The sequence below is a fragment of the Tupaia chinensis genome, unplaced genomic scaffold, assembly GCF_000334495.1.
Source record: "Tupaia chinensis unplaced genomic scaffold, TupChi_1.0 Scaffold000361_1, whole genome shotgun sequence".
NCBI lineage: Eukaryota > Metazoa > Chordata > Mammalia > Scandentia > Tupaiidae > Tupaia > Tupaia belangeri.
In genome coordinates, this window is record NW_006159857.1 from 467,680 (window position 1) to 487,471 (window position 19,792).

Sequence of the window (19,792 nt, forward strand, 5' to 3'; positions counted from 1 at the left end):
CCGCGGGGGGCCGAATGAGGGCTCGTCGCAGCGGGGTCGCGCTGCCCGGCGCGGCCGGAGCCCCAGCGGACAGCGAGGTCGGCCTTCTGGAAGCTGCACGGGCGACCCCCAGGCGCAGCAGCATCATCAAGGTAAGCGAAGGCGCGCGCTGCCGGGAGCGTGGGTGTGGATGTGGGTGGTGGGTGGGTCGGGGGCACCGGCAGGATGTAAGCAGACCCGGCATTGTTTTCTCCCACCTCCTTCATTGCCAAACCGTCCTTCCTTGTCCGGAGGTTCCCAGACGCAGCTCTTGACGGTGAGAAGCAGAAGTGACTTTTTCTCACTGAGAGCCCGCGGAGGAAAAGTTCCGCTCTGCGTTTTTGCGTTTTGAAAGATGCTTTCCATCTTTTTCTCCACAAGCTTCACAAGACGGTTGATGAAAGGAGGAAGGGAGGACGCAGAATAAATGCAGACCCAAGCGTTGGTTGTGCACTGTTCCGGAGTAAAGGCTTAGGTTTTTTCTGCACGGTAAAGGATATGCAGCCTCTGTTCATGTAAAAACAAACAAACAAACAACCAAAAAGCAACCCCCCCGCAAGACCCCTCCAGACTCAAATGGACCCCCCCACCCCCCACGAGCTTTCCCCCTACGGGTAGGCAAGGTGAGTTTCAGTGAACCCGTAGCACGGTAAAGAGCGATAGAAGAACCCAGTTTCTGCGCTGCAGAAAGCACAATCAGAAAACAACCTCCCAAGCATCATCCGGTCCTTGTGGTTACCACCACATCCAGGCAAGACGCTTCCTGAGCCCCCTAATCACTCACAGGATTTCTCTCCATCCATGTGGCAAGGGATTGGTAAAACTTTCTCTTCCCCCTTGTCTTTCTGTCTTCCACTTGGAACTTGTTTTCTGTGTGAGATTTCATCTTTTGGATATGTGACTTTGCGGCGAAGTTCTCTGAAGGGGGGGAGAACCCAAAGAACAGTCTCTGAAAAAGGGCCTCAGGACAAATGCTTGTGAATAATCATGTGCATGTGAGCTTAAAATGGATTTTGCTGGCGTATCTAGACCAATGATGGCAGTGAAAGATGAACTTGGAACTGCCTGCCATCTACCTTCCTTAGGGTGGCTAATACGTTCAGAACTCCTCAGAGATAAGCTATGTAATTGCTGCAGAGTGCCAGTTTCTTTTCCAGGTTTCCAGCCTTGGTGTAAGTGAGCTGCACCGACAGTACATACACCAAGCTCCAAGCACGGGTCTAGGGTTTTTCTCAATACAGACACACCGAAGTTTAAAACCAACAGGGAGGTTTCTGTATTAAGAGTGTGTGATAATTACAAATGACCCTGTAGTAGTCTCTGTTACTTTGTGGTTTTTCTATTATGTGACAAGAAGTGTTCTATTCTGAGTGAGAATTTGGGTAAAAGGGAAATAAGCACTTTCTGATTTTTGTAAACCCACAGGTCAGAAGGCATATTGTTCTGAAACTTAAAAAACATCACAGTTTAGGAGACAAGGACATTTTGGATTCTAAGATATTGATACTACATACGGTCTTGCGGGTAACTGCAAAATAGCTTAAAATACATGATCATAAAAAGCAGCAGGTTCTATAAAGTTGTAAAAATATAAAAGCAGTGGAGTATAAGGAATACAGAGATTATTGCAACTAAGTTTGCTACTTTTAAATCATACCATACTGGTTTGTATACTCACAAGGGTGGTGACTGAGAATGATCTCTCTTTTGTTTTGAAGTTTCTTTTTGTGACAAAAAAGAAGGGAGATGGTAGAGTATGAGCTTGATTTTTCCTTATTAGTGGTAAATAAACATTTAGTAAATGGCTTAAAATGAAGGCTGTTAGAAAATGAAGTGAATTATTATTGTAGATGAGGTTTTATTGGTTTAGCTATGGCAGCGTATGCTGCACTGTAGGCTGAGGCCACATGAGAGGCCATCCTAAAATAAACAAACAAAAGAAATGCAAACAATAACAACAAAACCTAAAATGGGTGCAGTGTTAGGCACCTGTAGTTACAGCTGCTCAGGAGGTTGAGGCAGGAGGATCTGGGCATAGTGAGACCCTGTCTAAAAAAACAGGCTCTGTACATGGGCATGCGAGCACACATATGTGAATACACACTCACAGTTGAGTTTTACTGGAAGAGGAAAATATGAATACATGTGATTTTAAAAAGCAAATGTTGATGGGGCCAGCAGTTGCTGTAGTGGTTACATTGCTGGATTCTCACATGGCTGACCATGATTCACATCCTGGACCCAGTGGCTTGAAACTCATGGTAGGCATGCATGTGTGTGCCCAAGATCCCAGGAGGAAAATGGAGGAGAAGAGATTGTGACATGGCCATCCCCTGGGGGTTGATTTTTCTCTGTCCCTCTCACTGTCTCTGTCTCTCCCTCTCAGGCAAGTGCACACACCCTAAGACAAGATCCTCTAAGTATTTTTTAAAAAATAAAATATTGCAAAGAAGTATGAAGGGAGGACTCTCAGCCACTCCATACTCCCATGTACACGGTCTATCCTTAGAACTGTTGACATTTCCCTATGTAGCCTTTCAAAATATTCCGTGCATATATAGATAAACATATGTACCTATACATACTTATGATGAACTATTGAATCCCATGATTTACACAATAAAGTCTACTGAAGATTTGCAGCTTCAAACATTTTTGATGCCTAGAGTGGTCTGAGGTTCATTGGGATGAGTGAATTAATCTTTAAGAATAATCTGGAAGGTATTTGGTGGACTGCAATTGTTGGGGTCTTTTCCTGAATGGCTTTATTCCTTTCTAGGGGGAAAGAGGCAGGTAGTGGACTCTATTCCACTCCTTCTCTGAGATCAAGAACCTTTCTGTTGACATTTTAAAAAACAAGGTATCGCCATGTCTCTATCCTTCTGCTTTAGCCTCCTATCTAGGACTACAGGTGGGTGCCAGAGTCTTGCTATGTTGCCAACACTAGCCTTGAGTTGTGATCCTCCTTTCTTAGCCTCCTGGGTTGCTGGGATTACAGGCACAGCCTACTGTGTCCAGACTGTAAGTTGGACTGGGAATCAAACCAAACCTCCACGTGGTTGTAGCCTGCAGAGCACAGTATCTTGGCAGCATATATCGCCGTGGTTGGGCTCTTGTTGACGTTTTGAATCCATTGACCCATTGTTTGTCTACTTTGGCGTAGTAAAAAATGAAATTTCTTGAAGAGGTTTAGATCATTTAAGAAATGCATAGCACATGTTCTATACTGAGAGAAAATGCATTCTTTACAATTTTGCTAAGTTTCATACACAAAAGAGAAAGACTTTATTATATATTATATTAATCAACCTATTAAATGATGTTCCAAATAGCCACAGTACAGTAATAATTGATATTCATGATCATAACTCTGAGCCACTGAAAGGTTGTGGATCATCAAATATTAAATTCCTTTCGGCTTAATCTAGGGTATGGTTTTGGTTATAATTATTTTAGTGCTAATTTTCTATTAACTTGAATATTAGATAACTCAGAATAGTGCATTCCTCTCTTCTGCCAAAACACAGACTGTCTTGTATATTAATAAAAGGACTGTTTTCAGTAAATTTGCCTTCCCTAATTTGTGAAACATGTGTTTAGATGAGAAAACAATTTCCTTCTGAGCTGATGAAAACAATGATGACATTTATCTGTGCACATCTTTTGAAAATCTTGCTATGGTCATTGTATTTCTTTCCTATATGCCTAGTACTGAGTACTAAAAAATTTAATATGAGAACTAAACTAGGTGTTCTTTTATCTGTCTACGTTCTTTCTGTGTAATTATTTTCAACATCATTGACATTGACAAATGTTATATTATTTATATAGTGCATTATTGTATACCACAATAGTGCAGTAGAGTCCATCTTAATTTCTTCTTGATGACTTGTGGTTTAAAATGACACATTAGGTACATGCATGATTGATAATATCTAACAGTTATATACTAGTCTCTCATTGAATTGATTTCTAATTAAGGAACTAGACCATTTATCTATCTGGTTCTTGATATCAAATTTACATTATTCTTTTTCTTAAAAGAGATTTTTTGCTATAGGGCATGCGGACTTGCTGGAGAGACAGAGAGAGACATAGACAGAAAGTGAGAAATCACCCCTTGGGGGGGGGGATGGCCACCCCATAATCCCTTCTTCTCCATTTTCCTCTCTGGATCTTGGGTATGCATGCACACATGCTTGGTGTGAGTTTTAAGCCACTGGGTCCAGGACTCGAACCACAGACATCTGTATCTGTATTTAACAGTGTATATTATAGTTTCTAGTTTCTTAACTATGCAATACTCAAGAAATAGGAAGCATGTAGCTTATTCCTTATACCATATGGTGGGAACCTGAAATATCTATAGGGACTTCAAAAAATTCATGGAAAACATCTACTTTAAGAAAACTATTCAAAGATTTCAAAATTTTTTTACACCCAAATAAGCTCATAATTTAACATTTTCCTACAAATGTTTTGAAGTCTTCTTGTATGTGTTTTTAAAATAGCAGTTAATTTTTCTTCCATTATATATAACATATTATGGGTTCTCTCTTTTTTTTTTTAAATTTCCTTTTGATTCTACTTTAAGTTTGGATTCTCTGAGCAAAGAAGAGTGGAAATTGTAAGTTGGATCTCTGGACATGGGTATGTGGGATGATGTAGTAGTTAGGAATGAGGTTCTGAAACTTCCACTGAAGCACCTAAAGTGATGATTAGCTCATGTTGTTCATGTCTCTTGATTTTCTATCATGGCCAGTCTCCCTCTAGCATGTTCATTGTGTGGCTGGTGTAGTGGGTTTCTGAGCTGTAGTCTCAAAGAAAAATTATGGCTCAACTCAGAGGGACAAAGGGAATGGAATCCACATTAAATGCTGTCTACTATGAGTCAGTTACTAAACTAGGAGCTTTCATACATTGTTTCGCTTAATCCTCACAGTAAACCTAAAGTTGAGAAGGCACAGAAAGCTACTGATAAAATGTAGAGTTAGGATTCCAAGCCATGTCTATTTAACTTCAGAGTTTGCGCTCTTATACTGGTTCTCAGATGCAGGAAGTCCACAATCCATGACCACTTTCCAGGTTAGGAACAATGTGAATACGTAGAAGAGTGGCAGAAGAATTTGAAACTTGGGTCCCAAGGCTTGTGGGTTAATTATCCTTCCTGCTCCCCAGTCAGAACATCTGGAGCTTGATGATTCTAGAAATGTATTGCAACCTTTCTGTCTCTGGCCATATTGTTAGGCACAAGTCTAACATTTGAAAAGGAGGGACAATTTGTCAGGTGTTCAACTTGGAGTTAATATATTGAGCTCACACCTGTTGTTTTACACTAGGCTTACTTCAGTGCCTCTGCAGATGGTGGAGTTTCTGAAGGGATGTATTCTCCTTTAGAGTGAGAAACAGAGGGATCAAATACCTGAAACATAGGAATATGTATTGTTGAAGGGAAGTCAGAGGAATAAAGGATCTTCAACTGCAATTCTGAAAGCATTTTTAATAGAATCAGTTATGAAAGGAGATTAAATATGATTGGAAAATGACTTAACTATTGGGTCATTGGAAAAGTCATGACATATTTATCTATGCAAAAATGCATCAGGACCAACAGATGGTGTAATAGTTACGTTGCTGGATCCCTACACAGTCAACTATGGCTCAAGTCCCATACCCAGAGGCTTAAAACTCCAGGTGTGTGTGCTTGAATGCCCAAAATTCCATAAGGAGAATGGATTGCGGTGTGGCCATCCTCTTGGGGAGTGATTTATCACTTTCTGTTTCTCTATATCTTTCTGTCTCTCCAGTGAGCGCACTTGCCCTATACCAAAATTCTAAAAAACAACAACAAAAAAATATCATGACTTTTCTGATGACCCAGTGCAATATTTTAGGTATACTATGAGTTATATAAGCTTTTGTAGATTGACCTAGGAATTCATCAACATCTATAGACTTTATTTTTTGCCTGTACAAATGTGTGTTAAAAGTTCCAAATAATCAACTTATGGATGAATTTTGGAAAAACAACCTGGTAATATGGTAGAACTGGCCAGCCTTTACTATTTGTGGTGCTGTGTGAAGTGTCGGTGGCTTCAACTGAAGTTCTTCTGAGGTGTGATTCAGCTGTATTCAGCACTGAACCTCTTAGGAGCCTTTGGTCTATTATTCCATCAACTTCAGTCAGAATGTTTACTTTCCCATAAATTACTATAGGAACATGATGACTTTTTACCCTAGAAGTGGTTCCTTCTCATTGCTATCTTTTTGCTGTGATTTTTTTATAGTGTCTCTCAAGGGCATGAGGAATAAGCTTTAGGTAAAGAGCCTTGCCATACTGGGGACCAGCAGTTAGCATAATGGCTATGTTGCTGGACTCCCATGTAGTCAACTGCGGTTCGCATCCTGGACCTGGTGGCTTAAAACTCATGCTGGGCGCGTGTGCGTGCGTGCCCCAGATCCTGAGAGAAGAATGGAGGAGAAGGGATTGCGGCATGGCCATCCCCTCTGGGGGGTGATTTCTCGCTTTCTGTCTCTCTGTCTCTCTCTGTCTATCTGGCAAGCGCACATGCCTTATGGCAAAAACCTCTCAAAAAAAAAAAAAAAAAAAAAAAACCCTTGCCAAACTTTGATAAAAGTTTTTGGAAAACTCATGCTGGGCGCGTGTGCGTGCGTGCCCCAGATCCTGAGAGAAGAATGGAGGAGAAGGGATTGCGGCATGGCCATCCCCTCTGGGGGGTGATTTCTCGCTTTCTGTCTCTCTGTCTCTCTCTGTCTAGCGGGAAAGCGAAAACGCTTTATGGCAAAAACCTCTCAAAAAAAAAAAAAAAAAAGAGCCTTGCCATACTTTGATGAAAGTTTTTGGATGTGCCTGTTGATTAGTGGTTGGTAATTACTATTAAAATTTATACTTTTTTCCTTTATGGAAAGATATTGAAGTTTAAAAGTATGAGTAAACTACATATTGAGTATGTTTAATCCCACTCAGGGCTTGAACACACATTGTGATCAAGACTGAATAGTTGTTTCTCCAGCCTTTTCTTTTCTGCAATGGAGAAAACAAGTAATTAAATTTTGTACAGTAAAATGTCAATTGAGCATTTATTGCCAAATAACATCTCAGGCACAGCAGGACATTATGAAAAGACATCAGGAGACAGGCAACTTTACCTTGTGCTACTGAGCAAAAAAATCTGTTAAATGCTTCTATGTAATACTAGAGCAAATACCGGGCAGGGCCTGGGCAGTAGCTCCTTGGCAGAATTGCAGTAGTCTCCCCTGTTCCCTCACGTACATCTGTACAGTTTTACTAACTGCAAATATTAAAACTAATTCCATGTTAAGGAAGAATGTTCCAACTGAGATATAATATTGTGCATTTAAAAAATGATCCAACTTTTGGGGCCAGCAGGTAGCATAGTGGTTAATGTTCTGGTCCTTCACATGGCCAAACATGGTTGATGTCCTAGACTCAGCAATTTGAGAATCATGCTGGGCGTGTGGTTGGAAGAGAAGGGATTGCAGTGTGGCCATACCCCTAGAGAATGCTTTCTCACTTTCCCTTTGTCTTTCTCTGGTGAGTGTGTGAGCCTATGGCGAAAACTTAGAACAAAAATCCAGCTTTAAATAACTTTAATGGAAATAAAAGGCAGGATTGTGAAATCCTTTTTGTTTCTCATTGGGATCTCTGCACCAGCAAATGAACCATTGGTTATAAAATGAGAGTGAATACTTAGATTGAACTTAAAATCTAAGATAATAAAACAATAAACTTTATTATTGTGAAATTTGTCAGTTCTGCAAAATCTCATATTTTGACAACTGTTTTAATAATGTAAAAAATATTTCTTTTAGTTTCGGTAAATCTTATCATTTCTGTATCCTAGTTCTTTTCTGTATCCCCGTTTCTATAATAAGATACTATAGACAGTTTAATGTAATTAGTGATTATACTAATTAATGATTATAATAATAATTAAGACCAAATGGCCAACTGTATAACAACAGCATTCTATCTTTTTATTAATTTTTTTTCCATAGTGGGGTACATTTGCCAGAGAGAGAGACAGAGAGAGGGAAAGTGGTAAATCGCTCTTCAGTGGGGATGGCCATGCTGCATTCTCTTTTCTTCTATTCTTCTTCTGGGACTTTGGGCACATATGAACATGTTCCTGGAGTGATTTTCAAACTACTAGGTCCAGGACTCAATCCACAGATGGCCATGTGAAAGCATAGCATCTTATTCACCACACCACCTGTTGGCTCCCATTCTGTCTTGTTTTAATTATTGTGTGTTTCAGCTAACATTAGAAAACAACAAAACCATAAGTTGGCTATTTCAATAGCCCTTTGGATTTGATGTGTGGTTTTATTTTTAACATCGTATGTGGATGCGTTTAAAAGAGATGTAATCTAGTTTATTTTCAACAGTACTGTTTTAACTCATCTTATTAATAGTCAGTCTAGAGACTCCTGATATATTCAGACAAGAAGCCATTTTAAAGTTGAGGTGTGTCCTGGTGTGTTCAGAAAAGCTATGCTCTAAACCCAACTCCTAGACTCCTGAAATATTCAGACAAGGTAGGGCAACCTCTGTCTTCTCTCTGTCTCTGTCTGTCTGTCTTATACTCTCTCTCTCTCTTTAAAATTTTAATAAAAAAATTTTTTTTTCAAGCACCTCTCCTCACCTCAGGCCTTTTTGTTTGCTTGTTAATTTCAGAAGCCATTTTATTATTATTATTATTTGGGAGAGTTTTTTGCTATAGGTTGCGTGTATTCACCAGAAAGACAGAGAGAGACAGAGAGAAAGTGAGAAATCATGCCCCAGGAGGGATGGCCACGCTGCAATCTCTTCTCTTCCATTCTCCTCTTGGGATCTTGGGCACGCATGCACACGTGCCCGATGTGAGTTTAAGCCACCAGGTCTGGGACTTGAAACGTGGTCAACTACATGGGAGTCCAGCGACATAGCCTTTACACCAACTGCTGGCCCTTCAGAAGCCATTTTAAAGCTGAGGTGTGTCCTGGCACTGCACTGTTTCCATTTTTTGCTTTTTCTTGGTAGTATTTTTCTAGTTTTTCCATTTTGCTTATATTTTGTAGCCTTATTTTCTTACTCTAAGCTTCACTCTTCACACACTTAAGGTCTAGATAGGCCTAGGTGCATGGTATCCAAGAATTTGAATACTTTTAGAGTCATTGAAACCATCAACGCTTATTGAACCTCCTGCTTTAATGAAGAAATTTCTTTTTATAAATCTGAACTCCTAATCTAACTGTTGATACCACATGGCAAAGCACCATGGAGGAGGGCTTTTGTCATAGAATAACCAGAAACAACCACAGAGACACAAGAAACATGAGAAACCAAGAAAATATCTCTCCCCTTAGGGAAAAGAACAATCCTTCATCATCCACAGACAGTACAGTAGAATTCATGAAAATGTGTGATAGAGACTTCAGAATATTCATAGTGACAAAACTGAGATGCAAGAGCTGAGAGATAATAAACTCCAGAAAATACAGAAGAAAAGAGACAATGAGTTCCAAGAGGTGTTGAAGTTCTTCCATGATCTGAAAGAGGAAATACACACCATAAAAAAGAATCAAATGGAGCTATTATAGATAAAGGCTGCCACTCAGGAAATCAAAACCTCCCTTAAAAGTATTAAAAACAGATTAGTCCATGCAGAAAATCAAATCTCGTATGTTGAAGTTAATACCTCTGATCTAGAAAAAACAACCAAAAAGATTGAGAAAATAACCCCCCAAAATGAGAATACTATACAAGAAATACTAGACAGCATTAAGCACTCAAACATTGGGATAATTGGTATCCCAGAAGATGAGGAAACTAATAAGGACATTGATAATTTATTCCATGAAATCTTGGAAGAAAACTTTCCAAATCTAGAGAGGCATTCAAATATTCACACCCAAGAAATACAAAGGACCCCTAATAGAATCAATCCAACAAGATCTTCTCCAATGCATATCATAGCCAGACTGGTCAAATCTACAGACAAAGACAAGATACTAAAATTGGCAAGAGAGAAACGTCAGGTTACTTATAAAGGTTATCCCATCAGGCTAGCCTCTGACCTCTCATCAGAAACAATGTGAGCAAGGAAAAAATAGGAACATATATATTCAAAGTGTTAAGTGAAAAAAAGTTTCAACCAAGAACGCTATACCCGGTAAGATTATCCTTCATATCGAAAGAAAGGATAAAAACATTCTCAGATAAACAAGAACTGAAAAAATTTGCCAGTAGCAGACCTACTTTTCAAGAAATTCTGAAAGAAGTGCTTGACCAGGAAAGCTAAAGACATACAGGAATAAGAGAACAAAAGACAACCAAGAAAATGACCAATTTAATGCTAGGGACAAGAAATATCAATAACAATGTCAAATGTTAACTCCCAGGATTTAAACAGAAAGATTGGTTCACTGTAACTCTGCATATTCAACTGAAGAGGAGTTTGAACATAAGACTGAACTAGCAAAATAGAATTTTATGACTTTTGAGTAAAACATTACTGATTTCTTTTTTATAACCCTGCTTTGTTTTCCCAATTTTAACATTTGACTTTCTTTTGAGTTGTTGATAGGCTCAGTAATTTGTTAAAATATTTTTCTTGTTTGTTTCTTTTTTTTGGAGAGATTTTTGCTATAGGGTGCATGCGCTCCCAGAAAGACAGAGACAGAGAGATAGAAATTGAAAAATCATCCCCCAGGGGGGATGGCCATGCCGCGATCCCTTCTCCTCCATTTTCCTTTTGGGATCTTGGGCACACACGCACATGTGCCTGGCATGAGTTTAAGCCACTGGGTCTGGGACTCGAACTGTGGTCAACTACATGAGAGTTCAGTGACATAGCCATTATGCTAACTGCTGGTCCCATCTTGTTTGTTTCTTTAAATGGAAATATAAACTTTTCTTCCTTCCTGAAAAGAAAAGAAAAGAAAAGAAAAGAAAAGAAAAGAAAAATAAAAAAATAGATCTTTTACAAAAAAAGTCAATCTAGCATTACATTGAAAAAAGTAAGATTATATGTGGTGAGTAGACAAGAACCACATTAATGTTATTATTATAACTCTAAGAAGAAGAAGAAAGGCAAGTTAATTTTAAAACAACACAATCAATCCAAAACAAAATAACATAAGAACTAAACTATTTCTGTAAGTGTGTTTAGTTTTCACATATTTCTTAATTTGTATTTTATGTAAATTTATAGAAGTGTGTAGCTGTTATAGGCAAGGATCTTGTGTTTTTCCTTAACCATCCAACTTTGTATTCTAAAGTTTAAAATACCTTTGAAAGATAATACCTACTTTGTTAATTCTTTCATGATGAACTTTTCAAAGATACTTATTTTTATTTGTTCATTTAAAGAGTCTTTTTAAAGATGCTAAGCACTGACTAAGCCCAGTAAATTTGTATAAATACGCATACTTGTATTATTTATATAGTTCAATATTATGGTTAGAAATGGTGAGAGTACGTAGGAAATTAGGGATACTTGAATAAGAGCACCTTCCCTGTAAGATATTGGAGATAAATGCACAAATAAGACAAAAAAGAGACAATACTTCACTAATAGTAGGGACCAAAATTTTATTGTAGAATTCTGAAAAGATGGACCTGACCATATTGTAGGTTAATTTTTCCCAAGACCCAAACGACTTCAAACCAAAGTAGGCCAAGTAGCCTGTGCATTTAAACAACACACTCTACCTCTCAGATTTGACAGGTGGTGAGAAGTGTGGGCTCCTCAGGGAAATACCTGTTATAATCAGAGACTAAAGAGTCAGAGACATGGTCAGCAGGGAAAAATGTGCTTCCCCTTTAACCCTCCCTTGGCCCAGGCAAGGCTAGGTTATGCCTCAGGAAAAGGGCAACAATATCAGAAGGGTAACATGCAGTGCTTTCCTTCAGTTGGGTGAGGGGAAGTGAGAGGAGACCACAACCTGTGCATGCTGATCAAAATTTGAGAGTTTAAGCTCCATAAAACATAGCCCTGCCAATGTCCTTGAACTTGCAGTCTCTTAATCATTTATCATGACTAATTTGTGGAAAGGGGGTGGGAGTCAGGGAATGAAGTTGGTGTCCATACAAGGGACTGATATACAAGATGCAAAGTCATTTTTGGCATTTGGTAAACTCCAAGTTTGAAATATTTTGGAATTATTGATTCTATACTATAATTAAATGTTATATATTTGGAAATGTTATTAAAAATTAAACAGTTTTCAGGACCAGCAGTTAGCATAATGGCTATGTCGCTGGACTCCCACATAGTAGACTGTGGTTGGAGTCACAGACCCGATGACTTAAACTCACGCTGGGCACATGTGCATGTGTGCCCAAGATCCCAGGAGAATGGAGGAAGAGGGAACTGCGGCTTGGCCATCCCCCCTAGGGGGATGATTTCTCGCTTTCTGTCTCTATGTCTCTCTCTGTCTGTCTGGAGAGTGCATGTGCCATATAGCAAAAACCTCTCCAAAAAAAAAAGAAAAAAAAAGAATTAAACAGTTTTCTTTTTATGTTTAAATTAATAGATAAAATACATAGTAACATCTTGAAGAGGTTTTTCCCTACTCAGAACTTTTCTTTATAATAATAGCAAGTACTGGGGCCAGCAGGCGGCATGATGGTTAAGGTGCTGGACCACAGTGGGCGATCTGGATCTGTTGGCTTGAAAATCATGTTGGGTGTGCACCTGTCTCTCTCTGTGTGTGTGTGTGTGTGTGTGTGTGTGTCCCCAAATCACAGGAGAATGAAGAAGGGATTTTGAAATCCCAAGAGAATGAAGAAGGGATTGTGGCATGGCCATCCCCCTGGGGGGTGATTTTTCACTTTCCCTTTCTCTGTCTCCAGCACATGCATTCTATGGTGAAAAAACAAATACGTAATTTGTTCAAGGATTCTGGCATTGTTTTAGACGCTTCATGTTATTAAATCATTTAACCCTCACAATTATTACATATGCCGAGTAGTATTATTTCAATTTTTACAGGTGGTGAAACATTCAGTGACTTGCCCAGGTCCATATAGTTAGCAAATGCAGAACCAGAAAATGGATCCAACTTGTCTAGCTCCAGAGGTTGCTTTTTATTTATTTATTTATTTATTTGTGTTTTCTTATAGGACATGTTCACTTGCCATAGAGAGACGAAGAGAGGGAAAGTGAGAAACTATCCCCTGTCCCCCAACACCCCCAGGGAGAATGGCCATGTCACAGTCCTTTCTTCTCTATTTTTCTCTTGGGATTTGGGGCACACATGCACACACATCCAGTATGATTTTCAATGCACCAGGTCCAAGACTTGAACTGCACAGTTGGCCATGTGGGATCCAGCACCTTAATCTCCATGCACCTGCTGTTCCCCAGAGGTTGCTTTTAATCTTTATGTTATTACCTCTTAAATGATATTGGTTTAAACCTTAGCTGTATTCCATTTTTTCTTGAGAGGAATGAAACTCCATTACTGTATTTGTACTCCTTGCAGAAGTTGGCCTGTTTACCATAAAGCAAAAGTTTATGATCCAACTTTGGTATAAATTACATAGGCCAAGGGTAAATTATACTGTTACTTAATCATTGCAACCTGATATGATTTATTTTATAGTTTGATACATTTATCTCCCAGCATCAATCAATAAATAAGGAGTATTCCAGTTTTCAGTCCAAGAAAGAGGCCATTTTATTGTAGTGGAAATGACACTGTATGATTGAGATTTCCTCCCAATTAATTTTCAAAATAGGAGAAGCTTGGTAAATCTTTGTTAGATTCCATTAAAGTTTTGAAAATATGACCACTTCATTTCTTTCCTGGGGGGAGGGGAGATAAAAATTCCAAAGTCAAGATGTGGGAAATTTAAATATATATCACGTAATTACTGTCCTAGTGCCTGGGATTGCATTAAAGGCAAAGAGTCTATTCTGCTGTGTAGAGATATAGTAATGTGACCAAGTGGTGCCCAGAGGTTTGCCCCTACCAGGTGTAGACTGCTCAGGTATTAAAGGTATTGTCATCTCTCAGGGCCAGCAGATGTTATAATGGTTACATTGCTGGACTCCCACATAGTCGACCGAGGTTCAAGTCCCAGATCTGGAGGCTTAAAACTCACGCCAGGAACATGTGCGTGCATGCCTGAAATCTTGATAGGAGAATGGAGGAGAAGGGATTGCAGCATGGCCAGTTCCCCTGGGGGGTGATTTCTTGTTTTCTGTCTCTCTGGGAATCGTATGTGCCCTATAGCAAAAATCTCTCTCCCTCAAAAACAAAGGTACTATCATCTCTCTTAGTGAGATACTTATACATCAGCTTTAATTATCTATCTGTAGTTATATTAAATTATTGAAGGTATTCAGGTCTTCAGCTCTCTTCTTTCTCTCTTTTTTATTGCAGCATTTATACAACAAAGTGTTTGGTTACATTCCTGAAAGTGGACTTTTTTTTTTTTTTTTTTTTGGCAATAAAGTCTTCGTGTGGATATTTGAAACTTAAAAAAAATTTTTTTCACAGTAGTTTCTTATGTTTGGTTACTATGGAATCAATCTAGTTTTGTGATAAATATGTGGTGTGTGTGTGTGTGTGTGTGTGTGTGTGTGTGTGTGTATGCTTATACTAGACATATTGGAGGTCAGAAGCTTCAACAGCAGGTGACCTTTTGATATTCAGCTTTCTAATCTATAGATGGCATGATAATATTTATCTAAAGATGTCATTAGGAGAAAAAAAAAATCAAAACTGTGTGTACTGTGAGCAGTTTCTCTCCAAAGTGTTAGCAGTTACTCTTGACCGGAAGTTGAGATTAGGAAAGGAGGGAAGACAAAGAGAAGGCTCTAGATGTGCTAAAGGGGAATGGAGTCATATGGGATTACATTTATAAATGGACTGGGTAAAAGGTTCAACAAATATCTTTTTAACTGGACCATTCTACTAGAAGCTGTGCACTTTGGATCTCTTTCTCTCTCTCTTTAAAAATGGCCTTTGGTAGTTCTTTTGGAGAACCTTTAAGTAATGAACACCTCGTACCTTAAGGTACTTAACAATAATTGCTGTACACAGACCTCCTCAAGGTTCTGGGAAAGGTTAGGGAGGATTGGTCTGGGCTCTTGGTGGAGTTGCTTGGGATTAAATAGAAGCTTTGTCTACTTTGCTATTTTTCTGGCCCCAGCCCTAGAAACTCTAAGGAGATTATTCATGATTGTACACTCAGCACAACAGGTTTACCACTACAGAGAAATGGCTTCTAATAAACAAGTCATCATAGAAGTTGGTGTAATAGGATGGAAGTAGTTGTGGGTGTGAGAATTATCTTAAAGCAAAAGGGCCTATATCTACATGTTAAGAGGATCATAACAGTTTTGTTTGTCCCTCTCCTGCCCCGCTATCTGCCCCCTGTTTTACTGAGAGGCAGCCTTTGCTACTGCTCTTGCTATATCCCTTTCCCCTGGCTAAATAAGGGGAAGACTGGGAGGGAGACAGTAGGGTTGAGGATGGGTTATGGTTCCTGAAGAGGGGTTATTTCTTTCACTTGCCTCATTGTGGGGAGAAGAGTTCATGATCTCTTCTGAGACTGAGAGAAAAGACTCAAGAGAGAGAGAGAATCCTCAGCAGGGCCTCAATGCTATGATCTACTCTGGTCTTTAGCCAGCTCCAGATCATTGGCAAGTGCATGCTGGGTGTACTCAGAGAGGTCTTTGGACTTGAATCAGGAATCTTCCCATGTGGGATTGCCTCACAGAATATTATGTTTTACTGCTCCACTGCTGTCTGGCCCCTTGTGAGATGATTTTTGAATGAACACTTGGGCAAGTGATAGTAGTAGCACCCAACAATTGCCTTTCCACAGAGTCTCCCTGTAAGTTGGGACTGATGTTCCTCTCTTCTTTGAGAAAATCTGAGTTACTGAACCATCAGAGACCCTGAGGTCCACTTGGGTGAACAAACTCTAGTAACAAAAGGCTAGGACAGGAGCTTGTGATGGGTAGGAGGAAGAGGTCTATATATACAACAGATCTCTAAAACCAGGATGATGAATGTGCAGTGAAGAATGGTATTGTGGGGAATGGAGTTTGCCTCACAAAGAGAGAATCAATGATCAGTTCAGTGTTAACCTGAGGGGCAGAGAAAACCTACCCAATGGGGCCTGCAATATCCCTATGGGGTCACTCTGGGGATATAGTATCCTCTCTTATCTACCCTCCAGACCAATCCAGTAAGAGAAGTACAGAGGGAAGAGAAAGAGAGAAGTGGGAAAGATGCACCCCAGTCCTAGCCACTACAACCATCATTCTAGTTTGCCTTGGTGGCTCTGAGGTAGAGAAGAGGATTTTGAATCAAACATGAGACTGAAGTTTTAAAATGATTAAGATCAAGTTTTTAAGATCTTGATAGACCCCTTCTAATAACTGAAAAAGACTGAAACATAGAATCTGGGTGAACTATTGATATTAAGTATACAGGGAAAAAGGGGATCTGAGAAATTCAATGAAAAGAAAAATAACACATATTTATATCCCCCAAACTTGAGACTGGTTAATTATCCAATATATTATTTATAGAATTGGAGACCAGATAGGATCTTAGTGATTATTCTTTAATTTTATGCCTTCATTTTATCAAGCATGGCTGTCTACCACTCTCCCATTCTTCTAGGGAGCCATTAGAACTAGATTATTTGTGATTGTTATATAGTTGAACTAGAATTATTTATGATCGTATGACTAGGATATAGAATTCTAAGTATTCGTTTTATAGAATAATAACGGGCACTTATATTGTCAAGATCTTACATTATCTTCAACTCTTTTAATAGCTTGGCAAGACATAACCATTGTTACCATTTCTACCTTACAGATGAATAGGCTGAGGCTCTGAGAAGTAAGAAAAACTTACGTTAGGTCTCACATTTATGAATCAGCATGTGTGTTTGATATGGTAAGGAGAAGGCATGTTTTTGCTCTCCATGCTCTTTTATCCCTTAAACCTGCAACCCTGTTACCTAAAATTTCCAGTGAACAATGATTTCAGAATATACTGATCAGGCTGGAATGGAACCAGGTAGAAAATAAAGTTAGGATGATTTAACTGGGCTAGCCAGTGGTGTGGTGTTTAAAGTGGCTGGATCCCACATGGCTGACTGTGTGGTTTAAGCTCTGTCCCCAGTGGCTTGATAAATACACCGGACATGTAAGAAGACTGGAGGAAAAGGGATTATGGGGTGGCCATTCCCCTTGGTGTGTGTGTGGGAAAATCCTTCTCACTTTCCCTCTTCATCTCTAGTGAGTGCCTGTGTCCCATAGCAACACAAAATATAAAAATAAAAATAAAAATAAAAGTGACCTATATGTTGCATGTACCTCTTTGCTCATATTTGAGTGACCCGTTAGTCACATGGCCATATCTAGCTGCATATAAAGAATGCTGGAAAATGTAATCTCTACTTGGGTGGCTCAGCTAAAGGTTAGGAAATTCTTTTTTCTTTTTTTAGATTTTTGTGATAGGGAGTGTGTGCTCACCAGAGAGGAAAGAGGCAGAGAGAAGGAAAGTGAGAAATCAACCATGGGGGCATGTTCACACCACAATTCCTTCTCCTCCATTCTCTTCTTGGGATTTTGGGCATGCATACACATGCACCCAATGTAATTTTTCAAGTCATTGGGCCCAGGACTCAAACTACAGAAGGCCATGTGGGAATCCAACCACCTTAACCACCATGCCACCTGCTGGCCCTCATTAGGAAATTCTTAGTAGTCAAATGAAGTAAAGGAGACTGGTAAATTTTCATTAAGATTAGAATAACTTGGGACCAGCAGATGGCTTTGGTGATGTCATTGGACTCTCATGTAGTCGACAGTGGTTTGAGTACTGGATTCAGCAGCTTAAACTCATGCCAGGTGTGTGTGCATGCGTGACCAAAATCCTGAGAGGAGAATGGAGGAGAAGGGATTGTGGCATTGCCATTTCTCCAGGGGGTGATTTATCACTTTGTGCCTCTCTGTCTCTGTCTCTCTGGTGAGTGCACGTGCCCTATAGTGAAAATCTCTAAAAAAAAAATTAGTCATAGGATATATTTTTAATTTGAAGAACAAGTCAGTGTTTTATGAATGAAGGAGTCAAACATTGTTCTGTTATATTTTTAGGTTCACATTGATGAAACATGGCTCATATGCTTCTAGGTCTTATTTTAATGGCTGTATGAGCCAGTTAACTTAAAAGTTATGTCTCATAGAAATGGACTGCAAATGTTTTTATCTGATTTGCAAATGTGTACCATATGTGATTCATAGAGAAATCCCTCACAAGAACGATATAGGATTTCTGAAGGTAACTGCTGTGTGCCACACACTGTGTGAAAGACTCTGTGGTGAACTATCTTAGGAGAGCTTTGGAGGTCATTTTTGCAGCTAACTATACTAATGCAGGAACTCCTCTAGAATTGACTTCTAGTCAGCAGGGAGCTCTTTTCTCATGAGGGAGCCAATTACATTTTCAGTCTGCTTTTGTTGTTTGAAAAAAAATCTTATGTTGAGCCCAAATCAAGTTCTTCTCTCATGCTTTTTCTTGTCAGTCCTATTTCTACCTTCAGTAGATATAAAGAGTGAGTTTAAGTTCTCACATGACAGCTCTTGACATATTTGAAGGGAGTTATGTGGGTGTCCCTTCTCACACTCCCACCACAGTAATAACCCCTGACATTTATTGAGTGCTTACCATGTTACAGACAGTATTCTAAGCACTTTATGTGTTTTAGCTCATATAATTCTCACTAGTCTTCAGGATAGGGGCTCTTTATCCCATTTCATAGATGAAGAAATTAAGACACAGATGAGTTAAGTAACTTGCCGATTCATACAGTAAATAACATAGCTTAATTTGTGAGTGTTTTTTTTTTTGTTGTTGTTTGTTTAAAATGTTGTTCCTAGATTACAACATTGGTTGCTATGCTCAATATAATGTGATCCACTGTAGTGGATTGCTTTACCTATCATTTTCTAGATCCTTTATTTCTATGAATGGAGTCATCAGGAAAATTTCATTCTGGAAAAAAAATACATATTCTATTAATAAGCAATTCAGCAAGGTTGTCTTCTTATTCATGAGACTATGTTACTGAACTTGAGAGGATATAATGGGCTGGCTGAAGGTTGGTTTGATATGGCAGCTGCATGTAACTTCATATGATGTATAAAGCTATTGTAATTTGTTAAATGGGAAAGTAATGAAAAAATAGAGAGTTTTCTAATAAGCATCTGAAACAATAGAGATAAATTAGTAATTAGAGGAATTAGAAGTTTCTAGGATTAGGTATTGGATTTAAGAAGTAGCACTGCCATTAAAGGCTTTATAATTGGACTACCGAATTTGGAATTATAATTCTCTTTTAGCTGTGTGATACTGAGCAGGTTACTTATGTTTTTAACTCTCAGCTTCATTATTGTAGTATTGGATTTCCAGAAAAGTCATGTTGTATTTTTTCTATGCAAAAAGAAAAAAATGCATCATGACTTTTTTGACAACCCAGTAGAACCTATCTCATAAGATTTTTGGGAGGGAAAAAAAAGATTTTTGGGAGGATTAAATGAGATAATTCCTGTAGTGTGCTTAGCTAAGTAGTTGGCATATGGTAGATAGTAAAAAAAGAGCTGATTATTATTATTTGAAAATAGAAAAGATAAAATGTGAGACCAGTTCTGAAGGAAGAATTAGCAAGGACTTTTCAGAGATATGGAGGAGTCAATAAATAAAAGTAATTCTT

The 19,792-nt window shown here is 38.8% G+C and overlaps 1 protein-coding gene across 1 annotated transcript in view; it reads left to right on the top strand.

Moving 5' to 3' along the window:
* Window positions 1–19,792, top strand: part of PLCL1 (phospholipase C like 1 (inactive)) — a 410,917-nt gene that overhangs the window by 427 nt on the left and 390,698 nt on the right. Inside the window, 1 exon segment of the mRNA XM_006152984.3 lies at window positions 1–131. This exon segment is cut by the window's left edge and continues 33 nt beyond it. Coding sequence (XP_006153046.1) covers window positions 1–131 — 131 coding nt within the window.